This window comes from Staurois parvus, unplaced genomic scaffold (assembly GCF_062004578.1).
Source record: "Staurois parvus isolate SC_StPar_1 unplaced genomic scaffold, SC_StPar_1.0 ptg000047l, whole genome shotgun sequence".
NCBI lineage: Eukaryota > Metazoa > Chordata > Amphibia > Anura > Ranidae > Staurois > Staurois parvus.
The window spans coordinates 4,106,588-4,132,402 of NW_028317843.1; the positions used below are offsets into that span (position 1 = coordinate 4,106,588).

The 25,815-nt window shown below is 48.0% G+C and overlaps 1 protein-coding gene across 1 annotated transcript in view; it reads right to left on the reverse strand.

Moving 5' to 3' along the window:
- The window catches only part of LOC149470395 (fibrocystin-L-like), a 278,175-nt gene that overhangs the window by 153,651 nt on the left and 98,709 nt on the right, over positions 1-25,815 (reverse strand). The window contains exons 25-27 of the mRNA XM_089664464.1: positions 24,775-24,905; positions 20,346-20,503; positions 18,057-18,179 (exon numbers count right to left, since the gene is read on the reverse strand). Coding sequence (XP_089520590.1) covers positions 18,057-18,179; positions 20,346-20,503; positions 24,775-24,905 — 412 coding nt within the window. The remainder of the gene's footprint in view (positions 1-18,056; positions 18,180-20,345; positions 20,504-24,774; positions 24,906-25,815) is intronic.

Genomic DNA, 25,815 nt, shown 5'->3' on the forward strand with positions numbered 1-25,815 from the left:
AACGGATTCCAAGAAAGACTGCTGACGGAATCCGTGAAGAGGAGTAGCAGGAGAAGGAGCATCTGAACGAGCGGAATATGCCAACAAGCGACAACAGGGGCCCATGACAGATTACGGGCCTGGCAGCAGCATGAGGAGTCGGTACGGGGGCCCATGGCAGATTAGGGGCCTGGCAGCAGCTATGGGAGGCCCGTAATCTGCCAGCACCCTATGACAAAAAATGGAACCCACCAGCAGTGTGAGGAGACCTGAAAGTGGCACATGGCAGAGTGTGGCGATGGAGACAGCAGCAATGGGAGGCCGTACAGGGACCCATGAGAGACTCTGGACCTGGCAGCAGCATGAGGAGGCGGTATAGGGGCCCATGGCAGATTAGGGGCCTGGCAGCAGCTATGGGAGGCCCGTAATCTGCCAGCACCCTATGACAAAAAATGGAATACACCAGCAGTGTGAGGATACCTGAAAGTGGCACATGGCAGAGTGTGGCGATGGAGACAGCAGCAATGGGAGGCCGTACAGGGACCCATGAGAGACTCTGGACTTGGCAGCAGCATGAGGAGGCGGTATAGGGGCCCATGGCAGATTAGGGGCCTGGCAGCAGCTATGGGAGGCCCGTAATCTGCCAGCAACCTATGACAAAAAATGGAACACACCAGCAGTGTGAGGAGACCTGAAAGTGGCACATGTTTGGGGCATGATTCATGGCGGATTTAGTCAGTTGTGTCAGGAACTGGTGGTTTGAAATCCAGACTAATCCACGCCTGATTCATTTTCACAAACGTCAGTCTCTCCACACTTTGGGTGGACAGTCGTGTCCTCCGCGGAGTTGCAATACCTCCTGCCGCACTAAACACGCGCTCCGATGCCACGCTACTGGCCGGGCATGACAGCCTTTCAAGGGCAAATTCAGCTAGTTGGGGCCAAAGGTCAAGTTTCGTTGCCCAGTAGTCAAGGGGATTGTCTACCTCGGTTGGCAGGGTGCTGTCCAAGTAGGCCTAAGCCTGTTGTTTGAGGTCCTGCTCCAGGTCCACCTGATGCTGCTGCTGCTGCTGCTGCTGCGGCTGGTTAGTAGTTTCCTCACTGCGCTGGTGAAGAAAGCTACTCATCATCGACTGCAGACTGAGGCAGCCGCTGCTGGTGATGCTGCCACTGCTCCTACCACCCCACCCCTCCCCTGCTGCCATGGCAGCGGAACGCGAGCGCACAGGGCCCACAGTGTCTGAGGATGGACGTTGGCGCAGACAGGCAGAGACCAGCTGACTACATAGGTGGTTTTTATAGTACGTTATTTTGGCCTCCCTCTCAGCAGGTGTGAAAAAGGCCACCATTTTTGAACGGTAGCGAGGGTCCAACAAGGTGGACAGCCAAAAGTCATCCCTCTGTCTGATGGTTATTATTCAGCTGTCGCTACGCAAGCAAGCGAGCATGCTATGGGCCATTTGTGCCAAGGAATGCGAGGGACTCCCTGCCTCCATCTCCACAGCATACTGCCACGGTGCGTCTGGGTCCTCTGTCTCCTCCTCCTCCTCCTCTACCAGATGCTCCTGCTCCTCCACTCCTGTCCGCTGAGTGGAAAAACCACCCATTTCACTCAAGAATTCCTGAGCACCAATGTCCTCCTCTACCTCCTCCTCTTCTTCCTGTCCTGCCCCCACAGGGGTCATGTGGCGTTGAGATCTGTGCGCCACGTCTACCGCACCCTGACCAGCCATTGTTAACAGCATTTGTTCCAGGACGTGCAACAGAGGAATGACGTCGTTCATCCCATAGTCCTGCCGACTCACGAATAGCGTGGCCTCCTCAAAGGGCCTGAGCAAGCGCAGGTGTCACGCATGAGCTGCCAATGGCTGACATCTAAGTTACACAGGGAGTACCTTTATCCGCTTTTAACATCAGGAAATCGGTGATGGCCTTTCGCTGTTCGTAAAGGCGGTCTAACATATGTAGGGTTGAATTCCACCTTGTTGCAACGTCACAGCATGAGGAGTCGGTACGGGGGTCCATGGCAGATTACGTGCCTGGCAGCAGCAATGGGAGGCCCGTAATCTGCCAGCACCCTATGTCAAAAAATTCAACACACCAGCAGTGTGAGGAGACCTGAAAGTGGCACATGGCAGAGTGTGGCTATGGAGACAGCAGCAATGGGAGGCCGTACAGGGACCCATGACACACTCTGGACTTGGCAGCAGCATGAGGAGGCGGTATAGGGGCCCATGGCAGATTAGGGGCCTGGCAGCAGCAATGGGAGGCCCGTAATCTGCCAGCACCCTATGTCAAAAAATTCTACACACCAGCAGTGTGTGAGGAGACCTGAAAGTGGCACATGGCAGAGTGTGGCGATGGAGACAGCAGCAATGGGAGGCCGTACAGGGACCCATGAGAGACTCTGGACCTGGCAGCAGCATGAGGAAGCGGTATATAGGGGCCTATGGCAGATTAGGGGCCTGGCAGCAGCTATAGGAGGCCCATAATCTGCCAGCACCCTATGTCAAAAAATTCAACACACCAGCAGTGTGAGGAGACCTGAAAGTGGCACATGGCATGAGACACTGTGGACCTGGCAGCAGCATGAGGAGGCGGTATATAGGGGCCCATGGCAGATTAGGGGCCTGGCAGCAGCTATGGGAGGCCCATAATCTGCCAGCACCCTATGTCAAAAAATTCTACACACCAGCAGTGTGTGAGGAGACCTGAAAGTGGCACATGGCAGAGTGTGGCGATGGAGACAGCAGCAATGGGAGGCCGTACAGGGACCCATGACAGACTCTGGACCTGGCAGCAGCATGAGGAGGCGGTATATAGGGGCCTATGGCAGATTAGGGGCCTGGCAGCAGCTATGGGAGGCCCATAATCTGCCAGCACCCTATGTCAAAAAATTCTACACACCAGCAGTGTGTGAGGAGACCTGAAAGTGGCACATGGCAGAGTGTGGCGATGGAGACAGCAGCAATGGGAGGCCGTACAGGGACCCATGACAGACTCTGGACCTGGCAGCAGCATGAGGAGGCGGTATATAGGGGCCCATGGCAGATTAGGGGCCTGGCAGCAGCAATGGGAGGCCCGTAATCTGCCAACACCCTATGTCAAAAAATTCTACACACCAGCAGTGTGTGAGGAGACCTGAAAGTGGCACATGGCAGAGTGTGGCGATGGAGACAGCAGCAATGGGAGGCCGTACAGGGACCCATGAGAGACTCTGGACCTGGCAGCAGCATGAGGAGGCGGTATATAGGGGCCTATGGCAGATTAGGGGCCTGGCAGAAGCTATGGGAGGCCCGTAATCTGCCAGCACCCTATGTCCAAAAATTCTACACACCAGCAGTGTGTGAGGAGACCTGAAAGTGGCACATGGCAGAGTGTGGCGATGGAGACAGCAGCAATGGGAGGCCGTACAGGGACCCATGAGAGACTCTGGACCTGGCAGCAGCATGAGGAGGCGGTATATAGGGGCCTATGGCAGATTAGGGGCCTGGCAGCAGCTATGGGAGGCCCAAAATCTGCCAGCACCCTATGTCAAAAAATTCTACACACCAGCAGTGTGTGAGGAGACCTGAAAGTGGCACATGGCAGAGTGTGGCGATGGAGACAGCAGCAATGGGAGGCCGTACAGGGACCCATGAGAGACTCTGGACCTGGCAGCAGCATGAGGAGGCGGTATATAGGGGCCCATGGCAGATTAGGGGCCTGGCAGCAGCTATGGGAGGCCCGTAATCTGCCAGCACCCTATGTCAAAAAATTCAACACACCAGCAGTGTGTGAGGAGACCTGAAAGTGGCACATGGCAGAGTGTGGCGATGGAGACAGCAGCAATGGGAGGCCGTACAGGGACCCATGACAGACTCTGGACCTGGCAGCAGCATGAGGAAGCGGTATATAGGGGCCTATGGCAGATTAGGGGCCTGGCAGCAGCTACAGGAGGCCCATAATCTGCCAGCACCCTATGTCAAAAAATTCAACACACCAGCAGTGTGAGGAGACCTGAAAGTGGCACATGGCATGAGACACTGTGGACCTGGCAGCAGCATGAGGAGGCGGTATATAGGGGCCCATGGCAGATTAGGGGCCTGGCAGCAGCTATGGGAGGCCCATAATCTGCCAGCACCCTATGTCAAAAAATTCTACACACCAGCAGTGTGTGAGGAGACCTGAAAGTGGCACATGGCAGAGTGTGGCGATGGAGACAGCAGCAATGGGAGGCCGTACAGGGACCCATGACAGACTCTGGACCTGGCAGCAGCATGAGGAGGCGGTATATAGGGGCCTATGGCAGATTAGGGGCCTGGCAGCAGCTATGGGAGGCCCATAATCTGCCAGCACCCTATGTCAAAAAATTCTACACACCAGCAGTGTGTGAGGAGACCTGAAAGTGGCACATGGCAGAGTGTGGCGATGGAGACAGCAGCAATGGGAGGCCGTACAGGGACCCATGACAGACTCTGGACCTGGCAGCAGCATGAGGAGGCGGTATATAGGGGCCCATGGCAGATTAGGGGCCTGGCAGCAGCAATGGGAGGCCCGTAATCTGCCAACACCCTATGTCAAAAAATTCTACACACCAGCAGTGTGTGAGGAGACCTGAAAGTGGCACATGGCAGAGTGTGGCGATGAAGACAGCAGCAATGGGAGGCCGTACAGGGACCCATGAGAGACTCTGGACCTGGCAGCAGCATGAGGAGGCGGTATATAGGGGCCTATGGCAGATTAGGGGCCTGGCAGAAGCTATGGGAGGCCCGTAATCTGCCAGCACCCTATGTCCAAAAATTCTACACACCAGCAGTGTGTGAGGAGACCTGAAAGTGGCACATGGCAGAGTGTGGCGATGGAGACAGCAGCAATGGGAGGCCGTACAGGGACCCATGACAGACTCTGGACCTGGCAGCAGCATGAGGAGGCGGTATATAGGGGCCTATGGCAGATTAGGGGCCTGGCAGCAGCTATGGGAGGCCCAAAATCTGCCAGCACCCTATGTCAAAAAATTCTACACACCAGCAGTGTGTGAGGAGACCTGAAAGTGGCACATGGCAGAGTGTGGCGATGGAGACAGCAGCAATGGGAGGCCGTACAGGGACCCATGAGAGACTCTGGACCTGGCAGCAGCATGAGGAGGCGGTATATAGGGGCCCATGGCAGATTAGGGGCCTGGCAGCAGCTATGGGAGGCCCGTAATCTGCCAGCACCCTATGTCAAAAAATTCAACACACCAGCAGTGTGTGAGGAGACCTGAAAGTGGCACATGGCAGAGTGTGGCGATGGAGACAGCAGCAATGGGAGGCCGTACAGGGACCCATGACAGACTCTGGACCTGGCAGCAGCATGAGGAGGCGGTATATAGGGGCCTATGGCAGTTTAGGGGCCTGGCAGCAGATATGGGAGGCCCGTAATCTGCCAGCACCCTATGTCAAAAAATTCTACACACCAGCAGTGTGTGAGGAGACCTGAAAGTGGCACATGGCAGAGTGTGGCGATGGAGACAGCAGCAATGGGAGGCCGTACAGGGACCCATGAGAGACTCTGGACCTGGCAGCAGCATGAGGAGGCGGTATATAGGGGCCCATGGCAGATTAGGGGCCTGGCAGCAGCTATGGGAGGCCCGTAATCTGCCAGCACCCTATGTCAAAAAATTCAACACACCAGCAGTGTGTGAGGAGACCTGAAAGTGGCACATGGCAGAGTGTGGCGATGGAGACAGCAGCAATGGGAGGCCGTACAGGGACCCATGACAGACTCTGGACCTGGCAGCAGCATGAGGAGGCGGTATATAGGGGCCTATGGCAGTTTAGGGGCCTGGCAGCAGCTATGGGAGGCCCGTAATCTGCCAGCACCCTATGTCAAAAAATTCTACACACCAGCAGTGTGTGAGGAGACCTGAAAGTGGCACATGGCAGAGTGTGGCGATGGAGACAGCAGCAATGGGAGGCCGTACAGGGACCCATGACAGACTCTGGACCTGGCAGCAGCATGAGGAGGCGTTATATAGGGGCCTATGGCAGATTAGGGGCCTGGCAGCAGCTATGGGAGGCCCATAATCTGCCAGCACCCTATGTCAAAAAATTCTACACACCAGCAGTGTGTGAGGAGACCTGAAAGTGGCACATGGCAGAGTGTGGCGATGGAGACAGCAGCAATGGGAGGCCGTACAGGGACCCATGAGAGACTCTGGACCTGGCAGCAGCATGAGGAGGCGGTATATAGGGGCCCATGGCAGATTAGGGGCCTGGCAGCAGCTATGGGAGGCCCGTAATCTGCCAGCACCCTATGTCAAAAAATTCAACACACCAGCAGTGTGTGAGGAGACCTGAAAGTGGCACATGGCAGAGTGTGGCGATGGAGACAGCAGCAATGGGAGGCCGTACAGGGACCCATGACAGACTCTGGACCTGGCAGCAGCATGAGGAGGCGGTATATAGGGGCCCATGGCAGATTAGGGGCCTGGCAGCAGCAATGGGAGGCCCGTAATCTGCCAACACCCTATGTCAAAAAATTCTACACACCAGCAGTGTGTGAGGAGACCTGAAAGTGGCACATGGCAGAGTGTGGCGATGGAGACAGCAGCAATGGGAGGCCGTACAGGGACCCATGACAGACTCTGGACCTGGCAGCAGCATGAGGAGGCGGTATATAGGGGCCTATGGCAGATTAGGGGCCTGGCAGCAGCTATGGGAGGCCCATAATCTGCCAGCACCCTATGTCAAAAAATTCTACACACCAGCAGTGTGTGAGGAGACCTGAAAGTGGCACATGGCAGAGTGTGGCGATGGAGACAGCAGCAATGGGAGGCCGTACAGGGACCCATGAGAGACTCTGGACCTGGCAGCAGCATGAGGAGGCGGTATATAGGGGCCCATGGCAGATTAGGGGCCTGGCAGCAGCTATGGGAGGCCCGTAATCTGCCAGCACCCTATGTCAAAAAATTCAACACACCAGCAGTGTGTGAGGAGACCTGAAAGTGGCACATGGCAGAGTGTGGCGATGGAGACAGCAGCAATGGGAGGCCGTACAGGGACCCATGACAGACTCTGGACCTGGCAGCAGCATGAGGAGGAGGTATATAGGGGCCCATGGCAGATTAGGGGCCTGGCAGCAGCAATGGGAGGCCCGTAATCTGCCAACACCCTATGTCAAAAAATTCTACACACCAGCAGTGTGTGAGGAGACCTGAAAGTGGCACATGGCAGAGTGTGGCGATGGAGACAGCAGCAATGGGAGGCCGTACAGGGACCCATGAGAGACTCTGGACCTGGCAGCAGCATGAGGAGGCGGTATATAGGGGCCTATGGCAGATTAGGGGCCTGGCAGCAGCTATGGGAGGCCCGTAATCTGCCAGCACCCTATGTCAAAAAATTCTACACACCAGCAGTGTGTGAGGAGACCTGAAAGTGGCACATGGCAGAGTGTGGCGATGGAGACAGCAGCAATGGGAGGCCGTACAGGGACCCATGACAGACTCTGGACCTGGCAGCAGCATGAGGAGGCGGTATATAGGGGCCTATGGCAGATTAGGGGCCTGGCAGCAGCTATGGGAGGCCCATAATCTGCCAGCACCCTATGTCAAAAAATTCTACACACCAGCAGTGTGTGAGGAGACCTGAAAGTGGCACATGGCAGAGTGTGGCGATGGAGACAGCAGCAATGGGAGGCCGTACAGGGACCCATGACAGACTCTGGACCTGGCAGCAGCATGAGCAGGCGGTATATAGGGGCCTATGGCAGATTAGGGGCCTGGCAGCAGCTATGGGAGGCCCATAATCTGCCAGCACCCTATGTCAAAAAATTCTACACACCAGCAGTGTGTGAGGAGACCTCAAAGTGGCACATGTTTGAGGCATGATTCATGGCGGATTTAGTCAGTTGTGTCAGGAACTGGTGGTTTGAAATCCAGACTAATCCACGCCTGATTCATTTTCACAAACGTCAGTCTCTCCACACTTTGGGTGGACAGTCGTGTCCTCCGCGGAGTTACAATACCTCCTGCTGCACTAAACACGCGCTCCGATGCCACGCTACTGGCCGGGCATGACAGCCTTTCAAGGGCAAATTCAGCTAGTTGGGGCCAAAGGTCAAGTTTCGTTGCCCAGTAGTCAAGGGGATTGTCTACCTCGGTTGGTAGGGTGCTGTCCAAGTAGGCCCAAGCCTGTTGTTTGAGGTCCTGCTCCAGGTCCACCTGATGCTGCTGCTGCTGCTGTGGCTGGTTAGTAGTTTCCTCACTGCGCTGGTGAAGAAAGCTACTCATCATCGACTGCAGACTGAGGCAGCCGCTGCTGGTGGAGCTGCCACTGCTCCTACCACCCCACCCCTCCCCTGCTGCCATGGCAGCGGAACGCGAGCGCACAGGGCCCACAGTGTCTGAGGATGGACGTTGGCGCACAAAGGCAGAGACCAACTGACTACATAGGTGGTTTTTATAGTACGTTATTTTGGCCTCCCTCTCAGCAGGTGTGAAAAAGGCCACCATTTTGGAACGGTAGCGAGGGTCCAACAAGGTGGACAGCCAAAAGTCATCCCTCGGTCTGATGGTTATTATTCGGCTGTCGCTACGCAAGCAACCGAGCATGCTATGGGCCATTTGTGCCAAGGAATGCGAGGGACTCCCTGCCTCCATCTCCACAGCATACTGCCACGGTGCGTCTGGGTCCTCTGTCTCCTCCTCCTCCTCCTCTACCAGATGCTCCTGCTCCTCCACTCCTGTCCGCTGAGTGGAAAAACCACCCATTTCACTCAATAATTCCTGAGCACAAATTTCCTCCTCTACCTCCTCCTCTTCTTCCTGTCCTGCCCCCACAGGGGTCATGTGGCGTTGAGATCTGTGCGCCACGTCTACCGCACCCTGACCAGCCATTGTTAACAGCATTTGTTCAAGGACGTGCAACAGAGGAATGACGTCGTTCATCCCATAGTCCTGCCGACTCACAAATAGCGTGGCCTCCTCAAAGGGCCTGAGCAAGCGGCAGGTGTCACGCATGAGCTGCCAATGGCTGACATCGAAGTTACACAGGGGAGTACCTTTATCCGCTTGTAACATCAGGAAATCGGTGATGGCCTTTCGCTGTTCGTAAAGGCGGTCTAACATGTGTAGGGTTGAATTCCACCTTGTTGCAACGTCGCAGATCAGGCGATGCTGTGGAATTCCGTTCTGCCGCTGCAGCTCAAGGAGGGTGTGCTTTGCGGTGTAGGAATGGCTGAAATGCATGCAAAGTTTACGTGACATTTTAAGGATGTCTTGCAGTGGGATGGTGGATTTTAAGAACCGCTTGACAACCAGATTGAACACGTGAGCCATGCATGGCGCATGGCACAACCTTCCTTGACGCAGAGCAGACACCATGTTCTTTCCGTTGTCGGTCAACATGGTTCCGATTTTCAGTTTGCGCGGAGACAGCCATCTGTCGATTTCTCTGTTCATTACACTCAGAAGTTCCTCCCCTGTGTGACTACGTTCGCCAAGGCATACCAGGTGCAGAACAGCGTGACACCGTTGCGCCCTGCACATGTGATATGCCGGTCGGGTAATGGGACTTGGCACGGGGGTGGCGGCTGAGGACACGGCGGAAGAAGAGGTGGTAGAGGCGGACATCTTTGCCGGACCAAGGACGTGCAAACGTGGAGGCAAAAGCGGCGTGACCTGTCCAAGTTGCTGGTGCGGCTGTGACGGCACCACGTTCACCCAGTGGGCCGTAAATGACATGTACTGTCCCTGACCATAGTTACAGCTCCACACGTCGGCGCTGCCGTGCACTTTGGCAGAGACCGACATGCTCAAAGACTGGCCCACCATGTCTTCTACATGTGAATGCAGGGCTGGCACTGCCTTTTTGGCGAAGAAATGACGGCTTGGCACTCTCCACCGCGGCGCGGCACAAGCCATCATTTCTCTGAAAGGTGCTGAGTCCACCACTTGGAAAGGGAGGGACTGCAGCACCAGCAACTTGGACAGGAGGACGTTCAGCTTTTGCACCGTCGGGTGCGTGCTCGCAAACTGTTGTCTCTTGGAAACGGATTCCAAGAAAGACTGCTGACGGAATCCGTGAAGAGGAGTAGCAGGAGAAGGAGCATCTGAACGAGCGGAAGATGCCAACGAGCGACAACTCCCCTCAGCAGAGGTGTTGGAGCCTTGACTGGCTGATGGAGGGCGATTGACGTCGGGTGACGGAGCAAGTAACGGAGCGGGTGATGGAGCGGGGGCTGGGGCGGGCAGAACCGCCGTATCTTTATCACGGTTTTCCCAGGCCACCAAATGGCGACGCTGCATATGCTGCCGCAACGCTGTAGTCCCAACATGGGCCCCCTGGCCACGCTTGACTTTCTGGCCACATAGTCGACATACGGCTACGTTTACTTCCTCGGGCGGCTTGACGAAAAATTGCCACACCGCCGAGTAGGAAACTTTGCCCCCGATACTCCTCACTGGCTGACTGCTGCTTCCTCCGTGCACACCGGCACCACTACTGGCCGTGGTGGTAGGCTGCAGTAGAGCTGGTGCTCTACTCCGTGGCCGTTTGGCTCCACTGACACTGCTGCGACCCTGCTGCTGTCTCCTGGGCAACCCACCGACTGTTTTGCTCGCTGCCAAGCTGCCACCCTCTTCTCCTGATGATGCGGAAGAAATTGCCTGATGACGACGAGGCTGCCAAGTGCGATCAACCTCCTCATCATCAAGTAGGGTCTCCGCCTCACTACTAGCCCCCTCGGCTGCGTCTGGGTCAGGAGACAGACCTGTCTCTAGACCGGCTACCGAGCCACTCTCCTCGCCACTACTTCTTCGCCTGGCTGCTGAAAAGGCGGATGTCTCCCCCCGTTCCTGACCGCCCTCTGTTAGCTCTTCCTCACTGTACAGTGGGGCTGAGCCCACAGCATGCGATACTTCGCTTGGTGAGGGAACACCAAAGGACAGGGGCAGGTAGAGGACACGTGATTTCAGTGGGCTTGGTCCCGGGCCATGCCAACTAACGGTTGTGTCTGACGTACCCACCGACCGTTGGCTGTAGGTGTCAGAGGTGACCTGGGAAGAGGAAGACGACCGAGCCAACCAATCGACGACGGCAGGGTTGTCGGTGGAGACACGACCGCTGGATGACACCGGGAGCACTGGCCTCTGGCTGCGAATAGTGCTGCCTCGACCCCTTCCTCTGCTGCCACGTCTGCTCGCTCCTAAAACATTGCCTCCTCTGCCACTCCTCTGCATGTTGTCTGACATACTCTTTAATTAAACGATTATGTGTCCCTGAGTAACAATTCTGTGTCCCTGAGTAACAATTCTGTGTCTGTGCGAGTAACAATTCTGTGGCCCTAAGTAACAGTTCTGTGGCCCTCAGTAACAATTCTGTGTCCCTGATTAACGTTTCTGTGGCCCCAAGTAACAGTTCTGTGGCCCTCAGTAACAATTCTGTGTCTGTGCGAGTAACAATTCTGTGTCTGTGCGAGAAACAATTCTGTGGCCCTAAGTAACAGTTCTGTGGCCCTCAGTAACAGTTCTGTTTCCCTGAGTAACAATTCTGTGTCTGTGCGAGTAAGAATTCTGTGTCTGTGCGAGTAACAATTCTGTGGCCCTAAGTAACAGTTCTGTGGCCCTCAGTAACAGTTCTGTGGCCCTGAGTAACAATTCTGTGTCTGTGCGAGTAACAATTCTGTGTCTGTGCGAGTAACAATTCTGTCTGTGCGAGTAACAATTCTGTGGCCCTAAGTAATGGTTCTGTGGCCCTCAGTAACAGTTCTGTGTCCCTGTGTAACAATTCTGTGTCTGTGCGAGTAACAATTCTGTGGCCCTAAGTAACAGTTCTGTGGCCCTCAGTAACAATTCTGTGTCCCTGATTAACGTTTCTGTGGCCCCAAGTAACAGTTCTGTGGCCCTCAGTAACAATTCTGTGTCTGTGCGAGTAACAATTCTGTGTCTGTGCGAGTAACAATTCTGTGGCCCTAAGTAACAGTTCTGTGGCCCTCAGTAACAGTTCTGTGTCTGTGCGAGTAACAATTCTGTGTCTGTGCGAGTAACAATTCTGTGGCCCTAAGTAACAGTTCTGTGGCCTTCAGTAACAATTCTGTGTCTGTGCGAGTAACAATTCTGTGTCTGTGCGAGTAACAATTCTGTGGCCCTAAGTAAAGTTTCTGTGGCCCTAAGTAACAATTCTCTGGCACTCAGTAACAATTCTGTCTGTCCCTGAGTAACAATTCTCTGGCACTCAGTAACAATTCTGTCTGTCCCTGAGTAAAAATTCTGTGGCCCTAAGTAAAGTTTATGGGGCCCTGAGTAACAATTATCTGGCACTCAGTAACAATTCTGTCTGTCCCTGAGTAACAATTCTCTGGCACTCAGTAACAATTCTGTCTGTCCCTGAGTAAAAATTCTCTGGCCCTAAGTAAAGTTTCTGTGGCCCTGAGTAACAATTCTCTGGCACTCCGTAACAATTCTGTCTGTCCCTGAGTAACAATTCTCTGGCACTCAGTAACAATTCTGTCTGTCCCTGAGTAAAAATTCTGTGGCCCTAATTAAAGTTTCTGTGGCCCTAAGTAACAATTCTCTGGCACTCAGTAACAATTCTGTCTGTCCCTGAGTAACAATTCTCTGGCACTTGGTAACAATTCTGTCTGTCCCTGAGTAACAATTCTCTGGCACTCAGTAACAATTCTGTCTGTCCCTGAGTAAAAATTCTGTGGCCCTAATTAAAGTTTCTGTGGCCCTAAGTAACAATTCTCTGGCACTCAGTAACAATTCTGTCTGTCCCTGAGTAACAATTCTCTGGCACTCCGTAACAATTCTGTCTGTCCCTGAGTAACAATTCTCTGGCACTCAGTAACAATTCTGTCTGTCCCTGAGTAACAATTCTCTGGCACTCCGTAACAATTCTGTCTGTCCCTGAGTAACAATTCTCTGGCACTCAGTAACAATTCTGTCTGTCCCTGAGTAAAAATTCTGTGGCCCTAAGTAAAGTTTCTGTGGCCCTGAGTAACAATTCTCTGGCACTCCGTAACAATTCTGTCTGTCCCTGAGTATGAATTCCGTGGCCCTAACTAGCGTTTCTTTGTCCCTAAGTAACAGTTCTGTGGCCCTGAGTAACAATTCTGTGTCTGTGCGAGTAACAATTCTGTGGCCCTAAGTAACAGTTCTGTGGCCCTCAGTAACAGTTCTGTGTCTGTGCGAGTAACAATTCTGTGTCTGTGCGAGTAACAATTCTGTGGCCCTAAGTAAAGTTTCTGTGGCCCTCAGTAACAGTTCTGTGTCTGTGCGAGTAACAATTCTGTGTCTGTGCGAGTAACAATTCTGTGGCCCTAAGTAAAGTTTCTGTGGCCCTAAGTAACAATTCTCTGGCACTCCGTAACAATTCTGTCTGTCCCTGAGTAACAATTCTCTGGCACTCAGTAACAATTCTGTCTGTCCCTGAGTAAAAATTCTGTGGCCCTAAGTAAAGTTTCTGTGGCCCAGAGTAACAATTCTCTGGCACTCCGTAACAATTCTGTCTGTCCCTGAGTATGAATTCCGTGGCCCTAACTAGCGTTTCTTTGTCCCTAAGTAACAGTTCTGTGGCCCTGAGTAACAATTCTGTGTCTGTGCGAGTAACAATTCTGTGGCCCTAAGTAACAGTTCTGTGGCCCTCAGTAACAGTTCTGTGTCTGTGCGAGTAACAATTCTGTGTCTGTGCGAGTAACAATTCTGTGGCCCTAAGTAAAGTTTCTGTGGCCCTCAGTAACAGTTCTGTGTCTGTGCGAGTAACAATTCTGTGTCTGTGCGAGTAACAATTCTGTGGCCCTAAGTAAAGTTTCTGTGGCCCTAAGTAACAATTCTCTGGCACTCAGTAACAATTCTGTCTGTCCCTGAGTAACAATTCTCTGGCACTCAGTAACAATTCTGTCTGTCCCTGAGTAAAAATTCTGTGGCCCTAAGTAAAGTTTCTGTGGCCCTGAGTAACAATTCTCTGGCACTCCGTAACAATTCTGTCTGTCCCTGAGTAACAATTCTCTGGCACTCAGTAACAATTCTGTCTGTCCCTGAGTAAAAATTCTGTGGCCCTAAGTAAAGTTTCTGTGGCCCAGAGTAACAATTCTCTGGCACTCCGTAACAATTCTGTCTGTCCCTGAGTATGAATTCTGTGGCCCTAACTAGCGTTTCTTTGTCCCTAAGTAACAGTTCTGTGGCCCTGAGTAACAATTCTGTGTCTGTGCGAGTAACAATTCTGTGGCCCTAAGTAACAGTTCTGTGGCCCTCAGTAACAGTTCTGTGTCTGTGCGAGTAACAATTCTGTGTCTGTGCGAGTAACAATTCTGTGGCCCTAAGTAACAGTTCTGTGGCCTTCAGTAACAATTCTGTGTCTGTGCGAGTAACAATTCTGTGTCTGTGCGAGTAACAATTCTGTGGCCCTAAGTAAAGTTTCTGTGGCCCTAAATAACAATTCTCTGGCACTCAGTAACAATTCTGTCTGTCCCTGAGTAACAATTCTCTGGCACTCAGTAACAATTCTGTCTGTCCCTGAGTAAAAATTCTGTGGCCCTAAGTAAAGTTTCTGGGGCCCTGAGTAACAATTCTCTGGCACTCAGTAACAATTCTGTCTGTCCCTGAGTAACAATTCTCTGGCACTCAGTAACAATTCTGTCTGTCCCTGAGTAAAAATTCTGTGGCCCTAAGTAAAGTTTCTGTGGCCCTAAGTAACAATTCTCTGGCACTCAGTAACAATTCTGTCTGTCCCTGAGTAACAATTCTCTGGCACTCAGTAACAATTCTGTCTGTCCCTGAGTAAAAATTCTGTGGCCCTAATTAAAGTTTCTGTGGCCCTAAGTAACAATTCTCTGGCACTCAGTAACAATTCTGTCTGTCCCTGAGTAACAATTCTCTGGCACTCAGTAACAATTCTGTCTGTCCCTGAGTAAAAATTCTGTGGCCCTAAGTAAAGTTTCTGTGGCCCTGAGTAACAATTCTCTGGCACTCCGTAACAATTCTGTCTGTCCCTGAGTAACAATTCTCTGGCACTCAGTAACAATTCTGTCTGTCCCTGAGTAAAAATTCTGTGGCCCTAAGTAAAGTTTCTGTGGCCCAGAGTAACAATTCTCTGGCACTCCGTAACAATTCTGTCTGTCCCTGAGTATGAATTCTGTGGCCCTAACTAGCGTTTCTTTGTCCCTAAGTAACAGTTCTGTGGCCCTGAGTAACAATTCTGTGTCTGTGCGAGTAACAATTCTGTGGCCCTAAGTAACAGTTCTGTGGCCCTCAGTAACAGTTCTGTGTCTGTGCGAGTAACAATTCTGTGTCTGTGCGAGTAACAATTCTGTGGCCCTAAGTAACAGTTCTGTGGCCTTCAGTAACAATTCTGTGTCTGTGCGAGTAACAATTCTGTGTCTGTGCGAGTAACAATTCTGTGGCCCTAAGTAAAGTTTCTGTGGCCCTAAATAACAATTCTCTGGCACTCAGTAACAATTCTGTCTGTCCCTGAGTAACAATTCTCTGGCACTCAGTAACAATTCTGTCTGTCCCTGAGTAAAAATTCTGTGGCCCTAAGTAAAGTTTCTGGGGCCCTGAGTAACAATTCTCTGGCACTCAGTAACAATTCTGTCTGTCCCTGAGTAACAATTCTCTGGCACTCAGTAACAATTCTGTCTGTCCCTGAGTAAAAATTCTGTGGCCCTAAGTAAAGTTTCTGTGGCCCTAAGTAACAATTCTCTGGCACTCAGTAACAATTCTGTCTGTCCCTGAGTAACAATTCTCTGGCACTCAGTAACAATTCTGTCTGTCCCTGAGTAAAAATTCTGTGGCCCTAATTAAAGTTTCTGTGGCCCTAAGTAACAATTCTCTGGCACTCAGTAACAATTCTGTCTGTCCCTGAGTAACAATTCTCTGGCACTCAGTAACAATTCTGTCTGTCCCTGAGTAACAATTCTGTGGCCCTAATAACGTTTCTGTGGCCCTAAGTAACAATTCTCTGGCACTGAGTAACAATTCTGTCTGTCCCTGATTATGAATTCTGTGGCCCTAACTAGCGTTTCTTTGTCCCTAAATAACGATTCTGTGGCCCTCATTAACAAGTCTGTGTCCCTGAGTAATGGTTCTCTGTCCCTAAGTAACTTTTCTCTGTCCCCAATTATCGTTTCTGTGGCCCTAACTCTGTCCCTGTCCCTAGTACAGAGCGGTCTGCCTCTGTTCAATAACTGCAGGCAAATGAAGAATTCCAAAATGGCCGCTATTTATAGCTCGACCATTACACAGTGCTGACTGGCTGGCTGCTGATTGGCTGATGCGATCACATGTAGTTGAGGAATGCATTATGGGTCAGCGCGCCTTGTCTGCGCGCCTTCCCAGACATCCCCGCTCCGTCGCCGCACATGTCAGCCGCCATTTTCTGAAAAATTTCGATTCGCGCGTCCGAATTAGGCTATTTTTCGGATTCGGCACGAATCTAAATTTTTCCGATATTCGACTCGAATTCCACTTCGGATACTTCGATTCGCTCATCTCTACTGATTTCCCTCACTTCCTGTCTGGTGATGTCCTTGTCACCCAGGCAGTAAAGGGGAAATTTCTCCAACAGAGGTTATGATAGCAATAAAACCTCAAGAGGTGTTCTAAACCTTCTCCACTATACAATATTTAAAAAAAAGTTATTTACTGTACATCTGTTTTAACAATACTAAGCATCAATCATAGAAAAAAGGGGGGAGGGAAAAAAGGGAGGGAAAAAAGGCCTTTCTTGTTCCCCCTCCACTATGTGCGTGTGGGGGTGTTATCCTAATAATTTATATACCGGGATGAAGAATTTTGATTAATAATTTTGTTTGTTTTTGTTTAGCTTATTACTTGAGGAAGTGGATCAAGTCCATGAAACGCGTCAGTCAGAAAGGAATGAACCATCTGTGCTGCAATATGTGGCTGTATTATGTCTTGATTTTTTTTTTTTACTTTTGTTCAATATTATGTTTTTTGAATCATTATGGGAAATGATTAGTGATAAAATAAATGATGATTTTAGATATATGCTGTGCCTTAAAAGTCCCTTTTTTAGTGCCCCCCCTTATTTTTCTATGATTGTCAACATGAGGGATGTGGTATTAACCCTAACCCTAGGAATACCAAGCATTAATTCATTCATTCAAAATGTGATGGGTCAAGGGTTTTGTGTAGTCTTGCTGATGGTTAAAGTGGAAAAAAAGCAAAAAATAACAATAATTGCTAACAAGTCCCTGCTCCTACCAAGATGGCCACCTCCATCACAGTGCAGAACAAGCCATGGTAAGTCAGTAATGGTGAAAGACTCAGGTGTAAGGGGAAAGATCAGCTTCAATATTGGTGACAAGTCTTTTGTCTTCTGCCTGTCTTAGTTTGGGCTTCCAGAGATCAGTTCCTCTTTAAAGTTGAACTTTGTGTGTAGGTGGCTGCTGCATTGCATAAAAATCAGACCTTGCCGGCTCCTACACAGAGTGCTGGATTTCCAGGTGCTGTGGAGATGAGAGATGTGGCTACACCAGTGAAGGGCTCCATTTGCATCCCTGCTCCCTCCTCTATCCTCAACCATTCACATAAACCTTGTATATTTTTCCTACAGAACACAAGGCATTTTGTGAATGGAGAAAGGCAGAGGAGAAGTAGGTATTATTATTATTATTACAGGTACTTATATAGTGCTGTCAGTTTACACAGCACTTTAAATATATATTATACATTCAAATCAGTCCCTCATCCTCAAGGGGTGTACAATCTAAGGTCCCAACTCACATTCATATATATCCATACTAGGGCCAATTTAGACAGGAACAAATTAACCTACCAGCATGTCTTTGGAGTGTAGGAGGAAACCAGAGTACCTGGCGTAAAACCACACAGGCACAGGGAGAACATGCAAACTCCAGGCAGGTGGTGCCGTGGTTGGGATTTGAACCAACGACCCTAGTGCTGCCAGGCGGAAGTGCTAACCATTTAGCCACTATGTTGCCCATATGTAAAATCTCTCCCCAATTTTCAATTGAGTTAACTCATTTTGCACTTTTTACATAGCATATTATGCAGATCACTGCAAGCAGTGATCTAATGTAACGCAATCACAGAGGTAATGACCAGTGGCCTAAAATAACAAATGTAGGCGTACCTGAGGTGTTTTATGTGATGTCCTTACAAGGTCTCCGAGCACACGTTGACGGAACAGGCCTCCATCGACCACTTTTACAGAACACATTTTAGCATTTAATCCAGTGACAGATGAGTCCTTTATCTAGACAGGACATAGAATTCAGATTTTGAGAAATGTAACTTCAAACAAATGTTATTCTTGCATTATTTCTGGGGACTTCAAGCTTTTAACTTTTTAGATAACAACACTTATGCAAACTCTAAATCTATTTTTTGGTATGTTTGGCATCATGTCTAAATGTATACAGTTTTCTTAAGCAAATAGATTTTTGTGAGTTTAGGCACAATTCACTAAGCAGTATTTTACCGCATCCGAGTATGCAGTAGCATAGCATTTTTTAAAAAAAAGTTTGAGTTCACAAAAAAACACTACTAAAATACGCATGAGTTATTTTATCAAGTCACGTATTTTAGTAGTGAAAACCATGCGTTAATGTTTCAACTGTCAGTGGGGCTCCCCACTGCCAGCTGAATGTAAAAGAAAAAATTGCCAGCAATGAAAAAAATTATTTAAACAACGGCGCCAAAATTTAAAAAAAAAAAAATGGCGTGGGGTCCCCCCCAAATCCATACTAGACCGAGCATGCAGCCCGGCAGGTCAGGTAAGTGGGGGGGACAAGCGAGCCCCCCCTCCTGAACCATACAAGGTCACATGCCCTCAACATGGGGGGGTGCTTTGGGGGGCTCCCCCCCAAAGCACCTTGTCCCCAAGTTTATGGGACAAGGGCTTCTCCCCCACAACCCTGGGCTGTGGTTGTGGGGGGCTGTGGGTGGGCTTGATGTCGCCCAGTGACATCATGCATGTGATCCCACCCCCGTGTGACATCAAAAACCAGGGTGGGGTCACATACGTGATATCACTGGGTGGCCTCGTCCCTTACATATTTAAGAACTGTCAAGCCAGCGGAGCAGTCAGATGGCCAGGAGCTAGCGTCAGGAGCGGAGCCTTTTTTTCCCTCCGTTTGCGGGTAGTGGCGGCAGCTGCGGGTATCATGATTGATGTTGGATCTACTTTGGGGATCCAGAAGCTGCCACATTAAAAAGTCCCAGGTGAGGAGCTAGTTTGGTTTCCCACCACTATGCCCTCTCCCCTTATCTGGCCCAGGGGGTGTAGGATTACTCACTCAGTCCTCTCCTGTAAGCTTGTGGGTCGGTGGCTGCCTTCAGGCCTTACAATGGGCTGGCTCCTTCCCTGCTTCCCAGGCTGTCCTCTCTCAGGGGACCGTGAGGCTTAGAGATCCTCCAGTCCAGCAACTTCACCTGTAGGTGAGCCCATCCTGGGCCTCCTCCCAGGCTCCACACTCCAGCCTACTCACTCCATCTTCCACCAAACACTGAACTGTCCTGGTTAGGCTCTCTCATATTTAAGGACTGTCCTAACTCCATGCCAAGCCTCCTGCTTGAGGATTGGTCAAGATTCCTTAAGTATGCAGATCAGCCCCTCCTCGCCCCCCCTTCAATACTGCAAGCTTAATGTGAGGGCTGAACCTGTAAAAGACACTCATCAAGAGTGCCAACCATGCCCACACTTCTGTCTCCTACATCCATTCATAGAAGTTTTACTGCTGCTTCCATGAATGAAAAGAATTCTTATGAACGGAGGACAGGTAGATGAATGAAAGATCTGCCTCCTCCATTCATAGAGCGCTTTTCTTTCATTGAAGCTGTAGTACAGCATCTATGAATTGAGGAGTGCTCATTTTATCCCGGAAGATTACAGCTGCAGGATATGGAGGGGAGGACTTCATATTTCAATACTTTGCATTAAATGTAAGTACCACCCCTTGTGCTGATTTAAAAGAAAAAAATCAAACCTAGGCTTTATGAAAACTGAATACTGTAAGGTATAATGGCAAATATAATGACAAACAGATTTTGGGTTTACACTTTATATTTTTCAATTCATTACCCAATCCATAAACCATATTGGTTTGCTGTTGGAAAGGGCCAACATAGCTGCTTACCACCCCACAATTATGCTCTGTACAAATGAAAAATGTAAATAACTGATACAGCCAGAGCCATTACTATCTCTGATTAGTTCTCATAAAAGAACCTTTAAGAGGCCTCCCATTAATCTCCATTTAAGCTCCTCTACCACCAAAGAATACAAATTATTTTCATAGAAATTGTATAGAGGTACCCACATATATATACATGAATTTCACTGGAAATTCCAAGAGACATTAAGAACCTGGCTGGTACTGACCAAGACAGGATGTAACCTTTTACATACAAAGATTCTTACCTGTATAAGAGGCTGATAGCCTGTAGCTGTCACAAAATTTATCTGCCAGGCGTATCCTCTGCAGCCGCTATATAGTTGTGAAACAGTAACCTGACCATTTTCTGGAATAGCTTCTAGGGCAGACTTTAGACCAGTTGTTGATATGTCTATAGGAAGGCCTACAATGCAACCAAATATGTATAAAGTGTTCATCTGCCAACATGATAAGTAAACAAAAATTGAAACCACTCCAATTTCTGAATAAGTTTTTAGAGCAAGGTGCTCATGGAAGAGCTTGGCACAGCAAACAAAACAAAATGTACAACACACTTACCAGCTAGACAGCACAAAAAAAAATACACTGCCTAACAATTGCGTTAAAAACAGAGGTTTTAGTTACACAATTGCAAATTATGTGGAAACTGCACTGCCTTGGCAAAGCTCCTCTGAATAGTGTGGACCTAACTAGTCTATGAGAGTCCCTATGTTGGAGACTGTTTATATATGTAGTACCCTCTAGTGGTGCTGAATTAGGAAAATTTAATGGCTCACTCAATAGTTGAAGTGAGCATGTCTGAGTAGGGGTCAAGCCCAGGTTAGACTGGAGGACTCAGCAGGTTGGGCCTCTATAGCCTCCCCCTTGTTCTGGAGGTCTATGGAAGCTTCCAGAAGCTAGTGGGTAGAGGAGTGGAGACCTGGATCTGCATATTTTATGGGAGTCTGATCAATCCCAGGCAGGAGGCCCTGGTAGTGTGGAAAGACCAGCCCATATATATGGAAGAGCCATCCAGCAAGGGAAGTCGGGTAAAATATGGATTACTGAAGGTGCTGCTTGGGGAAGGACCCCAGAGAAGGGGAGTTCTGCCTCCAGGCTGGAGGAAGGAAGGAAATGAAGCTGACAGAGGGTGTTTTACTACCTTACAGTCCATCAGGGAAGGACAACTTGCAAGTGGGGAAAGAAATTGGCTCAGTGAGAGGCCTGAATGCAGTTTACCCAAGGCTACAGAATACAGACAGTGTGAGTACCTCTACACCCCTGGGAGAGGGCTGCTAGGTGCAATACTTAACCAGTTCTCCCTGGGACAGTGCTGTATGCATGTCTTGGAATCTCTTGCTCAGGAATACTCTTCAAACACAGCCAGGTGCATTCCTAGCTGGGGTCTGAAGAGATTTCACTTAGAGGGGACCAGGAGTTCCTCACAAAAACTGTGCTATTAATTTATCAAGAGACTGTGCCACTCAGGCTGGAGTAGAAAGTCTAGGATCTTAAATTTTTATACAGAATTAAGAAGTTTGTCCTCAGAGTTATTACTACAAGTTGGCCATCCCATATACCCCTAGACCCTATCCAAGTTGTTTATTCCCAAATAAAGCAACAAAAATAAGCTAATGGACTGGAAAATGCATGTTTCCTGGCTGTGCAGGGTGAAGGGGACCCGATACTCAATGGCTCCTGCAGGGTTGAGTGCTGCATACACAGTATAAATGTTATATTTTAAATGGTAAAAACAAACACAATTTTGAAGTACAATCAAACAATAATTGACAGGTCATTGAATGTACTGAAAATTTTTGTAATTTTTGAATGTTTGCACAAATTTACACATGAATACTCATCAGAAAATATAGTTTAGGTTTTTTTTCTTGTTTTATTTTCAGAAAACAAAAATGAGTAAACATTGAAAAAAAATTCAGTGTGGAGTAGTTTTACAAATTGAAAGTAATTTTTTTACCCTGGGAATGTGAAATGCAGTGTATATAAAAGTAATATGCTTGAAATAAAAGTACAGCCTATTCAGTAAATAAACTAAACTTGCTTTTGAAAATTGTCCCTCAAAAGCAATAAAAAAATAAGAAACCATTAACATGAAAAAAAATATCAGAGTTGCCACTAATAGCAGAAAGTGTTTCTGGAATGAGAACTATGGAGGGAAAAGTTACTTGCAATTTCATTATAATCCTCATCATTTCATTCCATAATGTCTTTAGAGCACCTCTGGCATGCAAGAATGTGTTTTGTCATCCTTGTAGCATTTGGAAAAGAACATTCACAATATTTACAAATTGCAGTTTTACTCTCAGCAGAAATTGCACTATGAAAATGTTTCCAAAACTATGAAAATGTTTCCAAACTGTAGATGGTTGGTCTCACCATTTTACTGAGAGGAGGAAAAGAAAAAGCAATTTACTGAGCAGGCTATAGGTAAACTTTATGCTGTGATGGTGGAGAACATTAACAGCAAACATTTAAAGGTTATAAAGATAAACTAATTTGTCAGACAAATTTACTCTCTTACCTGTCAACTAAAGGAGAAGTACAGCTACAAAGCTTGTTTGGCTGTACTTCTCCTGAGGATCACAGGAGTGCAGTTCATTCTGCACTTCAGTGACCCTTTTTCAGCAGACAGCGAGCTAAAGTCCGCTATTGGCTGACATAACTCAGTCAGTCCAGGCTAGGGAAAGATCCGTACCGTACGGTTGGGATCCACCCAGAAGCCTGGACCGGCAACCGGCTCAGCCTCTCAGGGAACTGCTGAGAGCCTGAGCCAGCTCTCCTGTATAAGTAAGAGGTGGTGGTGGGGGGGGGGAGCTGCGTGGGGAGGATGTCTCAGTAGCTATTGTTTTAGTTTGGGGGACATCTATTCTAAACTAGTCATGCATATTTCTTTTGTTTGAGAACTGCATTGAGAAGTACAGTGTTATTCGAATTGTATTCCAGGATTCATTTGTCTTCAGCTGAGCAAACGTGCAATAAGTTAGGACTTTACATAAAGAAATCTGTCATTAAGGTCTTTATGTTACATAGTTTGAATACCATGTCGTAGATATATTATTTATCATTGTAAAAGAACATAGTTGACATTCTTTTTTTTTCACTTTTTCCGGAAAAAAACAAAAAATGGGTTTGGAAAAAAATGGGAAAAAAGTCTTTTTTCCCCAATTTCTCAGTTTTTTTTCAGTCCTTCCCATCTCTATATAAAACTGGTGCCGCTCTGTATTAATTTATACATTATAAGATTTATTTTTTAAACTTAAGCAATGTAAGTACCTACGTTTGACCTAGCATCAGCCTCTTACAATCCTCTGTATAGCAGAGCTCAGATTGAGAGAGGAGACAACCAGTTGTGCTACAATGCTGATAGGAGGAGAGAGCCAAGTAACAAAGAGATACTGTACGCTTTGTTGAACTCAGATGAGATCAGTCTGGTTTGTTGCTTCTATTTTCACTGTCCAGTCACAGACTGTGACAGGGATGTAACCTATTAGATCTACTTAACTGCAGCACAGAAAAATCAGGTCTCCTGTTTTGTGTGACAGAGCTGTGTAAATCTCAGGACTGAATAAACAGTAAATCAAATCCTTTGGCAGGTAAAACAGATTCCTTATATGTATTTCATCTGTGTATTTAGCGGTTTGCCTGGAGTTCAGCTTAACCCCTTCACACCTAAGGGTAAAACAAATCTAAATTCCTAAGCACAATTTTGAAATGTTGACATGTGTTAGTAAAATCATCCATATCACAACAACTACTTTGTACATCCAGGTGAATTATACCGCATTTATTTCAGGACAAATTGGGCTTTTACTTGGTGGTAAAATGGTAATGGATATCTACTGATTTTATTTTTATTATCAAAGGAAAACTGGCCTAAAATAATAAAAAAAATATTTTTTTTATTTAGTTGTGTGTTTCTTGTTACTACCATAACCGACCACCAAAGAACAACCCAAAATAAATTCTCCAGCTCTTGACGATTGCAGCGATACCATATATGTGTATGTTATTTGTTGTTTGTACCCGTAGTACAGCCCAGAAACAATAGTGCACACTTTGTTTTTGTCTTTTTTTACCTAAAACACACTGACACCATTTTTTTTTAAAAATCCTGACCTTTGACCCTGACCTTGACCCAAACACTAGCCCTGGCATTGAACTAGATGAAACATTGATCTAGGTATTTTTTCTTTATTTTTTATTTTATTTCTTAATATTTATTTATCTTTTCTTTTTTACAAAATTGTTTTTTCTCTCTATGCCAGGAGTTAGAGAGATACAATGTATCTCTCTCCTCTATTCATAGAGAGAAAAAAACAAAGGGGCTGGGCTGTACAGTGATTGATCACTGTGATAGTCAATCAGAGGCTATCACAGCGATCATGTGACCCGGAATCAGGAGTCCAGGGTCCCGATCGTTAGAACTGGACCCGGAGCTCTCAGTGATACCACGGTCTCTGTGCTGGGAGCGTGTCATGCTGCGCGCTCCCAGCACAAAGACAGGTACGCAAATATGCGGCCCCACAGAAAAAAGCCCAGTTCTGTGAGGCCAAATATTTGTGTTACGTCGGCGTCAAGGGATTAAAGGAGGAACAAACATGACATTTTATAAGACTAAGGTTTCAGAAAGCCCAATTAATTATTTTATCTAGAATGATTAAGATGTGACAATACCTGGAACCTCCTTCCCATAACCCACAATACTGAATGTGCCTCCAACAGGTGGAGAAGCTGTTTGGGTTCTGTTGATTCTTATTGATGTCCCTTCAGTCCAGGTTGATGCTTGATAGAATGCTGAATCCGTGCTTTTCTGAATGACCTATTAATATGTGAGATTGAAGAATAGAAGGATTTATATTCTGTCTTTTTTTTAAACTTTTATTGCAAACTATTTTGGATACTAAAACATATCTATATGAATGGCTGATAATATATGTTGAATATTACTGGCTTATTTAACTAGTTCGGCTTTAGAGCTTTCTGTTTTAATTTTTTTGTACACATGTAGAAATCTTAATATTTGGCAATAAAATTACTTAAACACCAAAAGCATTATATATTTTCTGAAAGCATAGGCCCTATAGAATAAAAAGATGATAGATGCAATTTTTTTTATGTCACATGATATTTGTGTAACTGTTTATCAAAGATACATTTTTAGGAAAAAATATCATGTAGCACTACCCTTGTGAGGGCCACTATAGAATGACGGCCCCCTTTAGGTTGCCCTGACTTTGCAAGCCTCCTGACTCCTGACACCTCTGACACAATGGGTTCAGACATACTCCACAAGTAGTCACAATTTCAAAGAACTTACTAATGGTTCTTTAGTTGCAGACAGTTAAAGCAAATACTTCTTAAGGTAGTAACCAGCAGTAGTGAACACAACAAGTCAACAGTATTTCAAACATACTCAAGGAGAACCTTTGACCTCAGGTATGAAAGGGAGGAGAAAGACCTTTATTCGGTGTCAGACTGCTCCCTTAGAATCCTGATGACACAGGTACAAAATTATCAACACTCTTTGGGAGAGCTAGACATATAATATATGCTATGCACAAATTCTAAATAGAGTTCCCCTTTAATATAAGCATCGATGTGAAGCTCAGGGTCCTTGGCTTGAAGAGTAGTGAAAGGGAGTCTTGAAGGAACGAGTGTCCTGAATATCCTGCTAGTGCAGTAGAGCCAAAAGAGAATGGAGACCAGCAATCCCTG